General features: G+C 51.8%; 1 protein-coding gene across 1 annotated transcript; it reads left to right on the forward strand.

The window, feature by feature from the left end:
* The first annotated feature begins 381 nt into the window (after positions 1-381).
* ERG28 (ergosterol biosynthesis 28 homolog) lies at positions 382-8,470 on the forward strand. Its single transcript, XM_004584384.3, has 5 exons — positions 382-612; positions 2,970-3,116; positions 4,268-4,358; positions 7,371-7,489; positions 7,642-8,470. Exons 2-5 carry the CDS (start codon positions 2,984-2,986, stop codon positions 7,719-7,721), a joined length of 423 nt encoding a protein of 140 aa, XP_004584441.1. The 5' UTR covers positions 382-612; positions 2,970-2,983; the 3' UTR covers positions 7,722-8,470.

Here is an 8,470-nt window from a genome sequence, read left to right on the forward strand (position 1 = left end):
CGCCTTTTTTTTTTCTTTTTTTAACATATATTTTTATTGCAATTCCCTTTTTAAAAAACTAATTACATTGCATTATGTGATACATTTTTTAATGCACTGGGATTCCCCCCGCCCCTCCCAAAACCCTCCCCCCACGGTGGATTGCTCCACCTTGTTGCATTTCCATAGTTCAAATTCAGTTGACATTCTTTCATTGGAGGTATTTACCAAGCATAAAGTCCAGCATCTTATTGTCCTGGTAAGTTCAATGGTTTCTTGGTGAGACCATCTCTATCTAAAGGTAGAGCCGCCCCTCGCCTTTTTAAATCTCCGCCCCTTAAAGGTTGGCTCCCAACCCCGAGTCCCGCCGAGAGCCGCAGGAGGGTTTGCTGCCGGCGCGGCGCCCCACGGGGAGAGGCTTCAGTCAGGCAGCCGCTGATTGGCAGCAGAGGGGGTCACTCCCCATCTCCTGCTCGTATCAGTCAATCAGAGCAAGGCCCGCAGGGAACGGCCCAATCGTGGCGCTCGGCTGAGGGCGGGGGCGGGACTTAGTGGCTCAGGTGGAATCCCGCTGGAGCTGTGCTGGGGAAGCTGGCTGGGGGTTGCTGCTGTGCCCGCGGTTCTGGCTGCCAGGTGAGGAGAGGAGGGGTGGGCGTGGGTGTCGGAGGGGCCTCTGATGGAGAGGACCCAAGAGTGGGGTGGGAGGAAGATACCAAATCCGCAGCCTTGTGGAGGAGAGAGAGGTTGGAATGGGGGATAATCAAGTTGGGGGAACCAGCAAGAGGGGTAAGTGCACTTGAGGGGACCAAGGATGACCGAGTGAACCCAGCCCTGTGCAAGGAGCCCCCTCACTTGCAGATCATGTCGTTCTTCTCACCCTGGCCCTTGAGGGGAACGTTTGTAGCTCCATCTTACAGCTAGGGAGGCCAAGGCTGAAATGCGACAATACCTCGCCCAGCCTCACACAGCCACTGGGTGGTGGGGACATGACCTATGCTGTCCTTCCCCAAAATGTTGGAAGAGAGTACTTTTAAAAGTTCATGAAAAAAAAATGGAGTTAAAAGACAAGTGTATTTTGCCCCCCCTCCAAAAGAAAGTTCATACTATTGTAATTTTTAGATGGATTTCATTTTATTTCAGAGGCAGCAGATTGAGATCTCCCATACATGGCCTGCCTCACCAGAGGCACACAGCAGCCTCAGGCTGCACCGGGCTGAAGCCAGGAGTCAGGAGTCTCCTATATGGGTGGTGGGGACCTGGGTCCTCACCTGCTACTCCCCGCAGTGCCCGTTAGCGGAAAACTAGACTGAGAAGCAGAGCTTGACCTACAACTCCAGTGTGGGGTGCAGGCTTCTTTAAGCACTCTGATGCACATGTTTTTAAGCTGTTTAACTGCGCCCACCCTGATTGATAAAATGGAAATATTGGATGAAATCATACTTCTTGAGTGCATGGCACAAAGGCTCAGTCAGGGATAGCTCTGGCAACTCACACCAAGGTTGTTCCCACTGTTTTTGCTTGCTAGTTTTAAAGTCACAGTGGCTTCTGTGACACTTCAGGATTGTTCTTCTGAGTGAGTGGAGTGAGTGTGCCTAAGAAACAGAGTATCAGGGCCCGGCGCAGTAGTCTAGCGGCTAAAGTCCTCACCTTGAACACGCTGGGATCCCATATGGGCACTGGTTCTAATCCCAGCAGCCCCGCTTCCAATCCGGCTCCCTGCTTGTGGCCTGGGAAAGCAGTCGAGAATGACCCAAGGCCTTGCTTGGGACCCTGCATACTCATGGGAGACCCGGAAGAAGCTCCTAGCTTCAGATCAGCTCAGCTCACTCCAGCTGTTGCAGCCACTTGCGGAGTGAACCAGCAGACAGAAGATCTTCCTCTCTGTCTCCTCCTCTGTATACCTGTCTTTCTAATAAAAATAAATAAATTAAAAAGAGAGAGAGTAGCAGAAGAAACCCAGGGGTGCCCTGTTGATGTGGTTCCCCGCGGTCTGTAGCTTCAGGCCTGGAAGCAGCTGTCGGCAGGAACCGGGCTCCTGTCTGTGTGTGGATGTGTGGACGCCCTGAAGCGCTAGCTTGCCGGAGCAGGGATGGGAACCAGCTGAGGTAGAGGAGGACTGATTCCGCACGGCAGAAAGGAAGGAGTAGTGACTGATGGTCAAATTGGAAGAAGTTGCTTAGTCAAGGATGACTCTTGTCCTGCTTGGACGAGTCTACTCACAAAAGTTCCTAGAAACCAGAATGGAAAGCTAGAGTTGTTTTTGATGCAAAACATTTTTGAACACATATCCATGATTTTTTTTTCGAAGGAACCCTGCCTCGTCACATACTGGGCATTCCCCACTATTCGTGTAGCTAAGCTTTACAACCTGTTTCTGTAAGCCTTCCACCTTATGGTAATATTAGTACAGGTCCACTCTTCTCGCTGGATTTGCCTTTTCTGTCCACTGTGCTATTCAGTCTTTGTCACTCTGGGTAAAGGTCAACACAGTGACCAAAGGCAAAGAGTGAAAGACAACATACTGGCCAATGAAGTAAGAGTAATGTGTTCAGGGCACTGGAGCTTGGGACATCCCTGCTGTGTATCTGAGTGCCTAGTGTCAAGCCAGATCTGGCTCCCTGCTAGTGTGAACCCTGGGAGGCAGCAGGTGAGGGTTCAAGTACTTGACGGAGCCCTGGGTGGAGTTACGGCTCCTGCCTTCCGCCTGGCCCAGCCCCCGCCTGTTGTGGGCTTCTGCAGATGGAAGATCCTTTTCCTCTCACCATCTCAGTGTCCTGCTCTTTTTCACTCTACCTTTTAAATAAATAGAAGTTGATTAAGTAAATTTCAATCAAGAAAAAAAAGAGAGGACTGGTAGATGAGGCTGAGGGACTGATAGAGACACTTGTGCAGTGACTGCCTGCTTGGACTTTTGGCTCTCCTGAAGGGAGTCAGCCACAGAGAGGGGCTCCACGGACCTCGGCTTCTCACGTCCTCCACCTTTGTCCCAGGTGTGAGCGCAGCTATGAGCCGCTTCCTGAACGTGTTACGAAGCTGGCTGGTCATGGTGTCCATCATAGCCATGGGGAACACGCTGCAGAGCTTCCGGGACCACACGTTCCTCTACGAGAAGCTCTACACGGGCAAGCCGAACCTCGGTAAGAAGGCGGGAGCCGCGTGCTCGCCCGGGGTGGCCGGGGTGGTCGGGGTGGCCAGGGTGTGGGTCCTACTGCGGGCTGTCGGCACAGCAGAGACCTGGGAAAGCACACGTGCCCTCTTCCTACTCCACGCTCTGAGGCCACTTCCCAGAGGCTTCCCAAAACACTGGGTGTGGATTGCTGAATCTTAAGATTTCTCTTTCAGTTTTAGTTGTCCATGGATGCCATAAAGTACCCTTCTGGAACCTGGGGGAGGTTCGGGAATCCAGGCTCTCCTCACGTTCCAAGGGATGGCAGTCCTGCCTCATCTAACCTTCAGCAGCCACCGGAAGGGTCGGCTTTATCAAGGGCATACGTGACCCCTTTCCCGTAGCTTCTCTGAATACCTTTTGATTCACCTTACACTGCGCCATGAAGTTGGTGTGCACAGTAAACATTACCCAATAGATGAGAAAGTAGAGTTACCCGGCGACTGTACAGGTCCCACCAAAAAGTCACCAAGCAGCTTTTCTTGCTGTCTCAGCCTTCTTCAGCAGTTGGGTCATGGCAGACATGTTATACACTCCAGGTTATTGGGAGGGTGACTCTTTGGCTTCTTCCCTAACCGTGACACCGTCCCTACGGAGGTAGCCCACCTACCACCCAGCTGGTCTTCCAGAATGAACCCGAGCATTTTCTGAGCCTCACACTGGTGTTATGACATTTTCGCTGGTGCTCCCCAGCACTGCTGGCTGCAGTGGTTTGACCTGTGGTTTCAGAACAGCTGATGGGCGTGTGTCACATTTATAGCTAACCCAGATTCAGGCACTGACCTAGCTCTGGGCATCAAATGAAGTGAAGTAGGTGGAGGTGCCTCTTGAGCCATGTTCAGTTACAACGGGAGTGAGCCACCGCCACGTCCACTCTTGGGACTCCTCTTCCCACTGTGGACCCCAGAAGGGCACTCAAGCACTTCTTGGGCCCCACCTCCCTTCCATACCCTTTGGTTTCCAAGTGTGGCACCAGCGCCTGCCCTCTACCCCACCACAGGGAAGTCAGATTCAGCCCCCTGCCTGCCACAGAGGACTTGGGTAAAAGGGGGCAGGGGTCGGACTCTGGCAGGACCACCGCCCTGCCCCTTGTTGACATTCTTGCTGTCTTGTGCTGTGCAGTGAACGGCCTGCAAGCCCGGACCTTCGGGATCTGGACGCTGCTGTCCTCGGTGATCCGCTGCCTCTGTGCCATCGACATCCACAACAAGACGTACGTAAGGGAAGGAAGAACCTGGCTCCCCTCGTGAGGGAAATCAGGTGCTGGGCAGAGGTAGTGCACCCCGCTGTTAAGTAAGACCCGTCCATCACTTTAAGACCCCTATCTGGAAGGTCAATGATAAGAGGCTAATGGTGCCATTTCCTGCAGGCCTGAAAAACGGGATTATCTTTGGAACTGACCCAGCAAACTGGCAGTGGCATTATCCAGGCCTGTGTCACCTTCTGCTTGTTCACTGAAGTAGGGTGGTAGGCTGTTTTTAGTGTAGCTGCCCACACATACCTTCCTCACATTCCTCCTTAAACTGCAGAAATGAACAGAAGTCACCATGCGTAAAAAGAGGAACTTCCAAGTAAATTGTCATATGTCCAGGCAGAGTTGCTGCTAAGAATGAAACAGCCAGGCCTCCTGCTGAATTCTCCCCCTCTAGGGTTCTCAAGTCAGGTGGAACCCTCTGCTTTTGGCTGTCCCGGGTAACCTGTCTGCATGATGCTGTAACTGGTTCTGGCCACTAGAGGGGGCTCAAGCTTCCTTCAGGATCTAGGCAGAAGCGGTTTTCGTTGAGACCACTGGGTGAGGCTCTCAGTCATTTTCCTCCTAAAAGATTTCTCTGCCTTCTCTGAACCCGTGACATCCGGCGAAGGGGCAGGCAGTGATGCTTATGGAACACCTCTTACACCAGCAGCTTTTACCTGATGAAGTGCCACCCGGTAGCTCGGGGAGGAGTGACTGGTTCCTGGTTTGGGCAGATCTAAATAATGAAGCGCCTTACAGCTGACCTGGGGCATCGCAGGTGAGATGCTGGTTAGGACACCTGTGTGCCCTGGCTCACATCCCATACCAGCAGCTCTGAGCTCCGGCTCCTGATTCCAGCTTCCTGCTAAAGCAGACACAGGCAGGGAGTGGTGCTGGCTCGAGGCTGTGCTCCTGCGGTTCAGAAGGGAGGCCTGGAATGGATAGCAGGCTCCTAGCCTTGGGGGTAGGAATGCTCCAGCTCTCTCCCAATTAATTCAAGCTGAAGAGAACTGAAGGGGATTGGGAGCATGGCTATTAGCCCTCTGGTTTCTCCAACTGCAGTTAGAACATTTTCTGTTAACCATAGTTTCCTTGTCCTAGAGGGACACATGTCCTAGAGGGAGCTGCCTGGGGCCAAGAACAAAAACAAGAAGATTTTGCTCGTGGTTCCAAGTTAACTGAAAACTGGGAACGCACATCTGCTCTGCCGCTCATTGTGACTGGGAGGGAAAGATTGAAGTAATCATTTTTTTAAATCCACGTTTATTTAGAACAGTAGAGAGCCAGATCTCCCACCTGGTGGTTCACTCCCCCAAAACCCACAACAACCAGGGCCAAGCCAAAGGCAGCCAGGAGCCCTCTGCTTCATCCAGGTCCTCCAAGTAGGTGGCATAGGTGGCAGGGACCTAAGTGCTTGAGGCATCACCTGCTGTAGCCTTTGGTACACCTTGTCAGGCAGCTAAGAGGGAGAGCAGAGCCAGGGCTCAAACCTGGGCCGTCCAGTATAGAATGTCGATATCCCAGGTGATGGCTTAGAGACCACACCCTGCACCCACCCCAGTAATGATTGTGAAGACCTGAATCGTGATGAAGAAGTGCTGAGCGGTACAGAGCATGTATTTTCTTTCTTTCTTTTTTTTTTTAAAGAATTACTTATTATTATTGGAAAGGCAGATTTATAGAGAGAAGAAGAAACAAAGATCTTCCATCCACTGGTTCACTCCCCAAATGGCTGCAATGGCCAGAGATGAGCCGATCCAAAGCCAGGAATTTCCTCTGGGTCCCCCATATAAGTGCAGAATCCCAAGGCTTTGGGCCATCCTCTACTGCTTTCCCAGGCCATAAGCAGGGAGCTGGGTGGGAAGTGGAGCTGCCGGGACATGAATTAGTGGCCATCAGCACTTATAGGCAGAGGATTAGCCAATTGAGCATCACGCTGGCCTCCAGGGAATGCATTTCACTGTGCCTTGAAAGCAACTGAAAACAGCTCAGACTCATCCCTTTTCTATTTCCTGTGTAGGTATCCCCTTTGCCAGCTCATTAATCCATTAATGTCTGATATGCACTGTTGCGCTGTCCTCTCCCAAACCTGAAACTCAAAGGCAACAGACATACAAGCATGCTTAGTCAATATGTAAAACCATCCTCGATTTACACAAATCTTATTCATTTCTGGAGAGGGCAGAGGGAGGATTCTATTGGTTAAGGATACACAGGATCCATGACCTGTGACCTACAGGTTTTACTTCCTAGAAAAAAGTGTCTGGACCAATGGGTCCGAATGTGAAGATCTGGGCCTATTGTTGTTCAAACTTTCCAAATGTTTGAAGTATTTCCTACCTTTTTAAAATGTCATGGAAATCCTAGGGGTCTGCCATCCTGTAACCTCTGCCCCAGGCCCAACTAAAGCCAAGGAGCAAGTTCTCTTTCCCCTGAGGTTGTCACAGAGTCCTCTCCCTGCCTGCTTTTCCAGACCTAGACACCAACTGGCCAGCCCGTATTGCAAGAGCATCTGAAAGCCCCTGCCATGTCCCTGCTCCTTACTCCCTTTCAAGGCGTACATCCTGCGGCATCTGTTATACATCCACTGAGTGGCAGACAGACAGACAGACAGACAGACGGGAACAGAACACAGATCGGCCAGTGTGGGTTGTTAGAATCTCAGCATCCTAAGACTCTGCCAGGGCTTGCTGTAAGCCAAGCTGTTGCTTCTCTAGAGCAGAATCTGCTCCTTGTTAAGACTTAAAGATCCACAGTGGGTGCGAGGACTGTTCTCTCAGCTGAGCAGCTGCAACGCTCGCTTGACCCTAGATGAGGATGAACCAATGTGATCCAGTAACCAGTCTTTCTTAGGATGCAGTGTCCATTTCCCTAAGCCAGCGCCTTGCTCTGGGCCTTTCTCTGTGAGCTTCAGCTCTGCGCAGTGCTCTTCCTCCATGCTCTAACAAGCACAGAGTGACTTGGTCCCTGCTTTTTGTCTGCCACCCACAGGCTCTACCACATCACTCTCTGGACCTTCCTCCTCGCCCTGGGGCACTTCCTGTCTGAATTGCTCGTATATGGAACTGCAGCCCCCACGATTGGCGTCATGGCCCCCCTGATGGTGGCAAGTAAGTTTTACCCCCCACACCTCACTCCCCCCCTCCCCGCCCCCACACACACAGTTAGGAGCTGTCCCTACCCGGGACTGGCACAGAGTAGATGTGCAAGACACGGGGCGAAGGTGCCATGCCCACCGCAGCCACTGATTTCTCTGTTGCAGGCTTCTCCATCCTGGGGATGCTTGTGGGTCTTCGGTACCTGGAAGCGGAGCCAGTCTCCAGACAGAAGAAGAGAAACTGAAGCCATGAGTGCCACGTCCAGGATTCCATCGCCTTCCACTCTGGCTGTCTTCTCATCTCCACCCTTCTCATTTCTTCTTTTTGGCTCCATTATCTGCCCCTTTTCTCTGGTTTCTTACACCTGTGACATTTTCAGATACAACATGTGTATGGAAAAGCAGCTAACACATACACGCAACTGGAAAAAGATTTTAAAGTGAATGCTCCAACTCCATCAAAAACCAAGAAATGACCCACACTTCCGAAGTTCACCGTGTGTCCCTCTCTCCCCACGCCCGACCCCCAGCCTGCTGCCCCAGCCGGGTTCCCTCTTCCAGCTTCTTTTCATTTTCATTCCTTGGAACTTGTACTGTGAGACCTAAAGCTGCTGCCCACCCAGAGCATCTGTGACCAAGGACTGCCCCAAGGTGACAGCCGCTCAGGCCAGCCTCTGCTGCTGGACCCAAGACTCTAAGCCACCCAAGGGACAGGCAGTTCTTCTAAGAAGGGCTTCCCTGGGCATGGGCAAGACCCTGGCTCTTCCTACAGCGATAAGCAGGTAAGAGCTACAAGAGTCAGGGCTGTTTTTAGACCTTCTGGTCAGCTATATTTGTGTAGCAACTTTTATAATAAATAGAAAACCATCCATTCTGGTCAGTGCTTGTATTGTGACCCCCCAAAACAGGAGCCCTAGGATCGAAGCAGCATGGCTTTTTGTCTAGGGAATACCCCACTGTGAGCAGCCCTAATGCCCAGTAAACATGGTGCCTG

Source organism: Ochotona princeps, chromosome 26 (assembly GCF_030435755.1).
Source record: "Ochotona princeps isolate mOchPri1 chromosome 26, mOchPri1.hap1, whole genome shotgun sequence".
NCBI classification, from domain to species: Eukaryota; Metazoa; Chordata; class Mammalia; order Lagomorpha; family Ochotonidae; genus Ochotona; species Ochotona princeps.

Coding starts and splice junctions, on each gene's coding strand:
- ERG28 (XM_004584384.3), top strand. CDS start 2,984: ATGAGCCGCTTCCTGAACGTGTTACGAAGCTGGCTGGTCATGGTGTCC. Junction 3,117..4,267: donor CACGGGCAAGCCGAACCTCG/GTAAGAAGGCGG, acceptor TGTGCTGTGCAG/TGAACGGCCTGCAAGCCCGG. Junction 4,359..7,370: donor ATCGACATCCACAACAAGAC/GTACGTAAGGGA, acceptor TGCCACCCACAG/GCTCTACCACATCACTCTCT.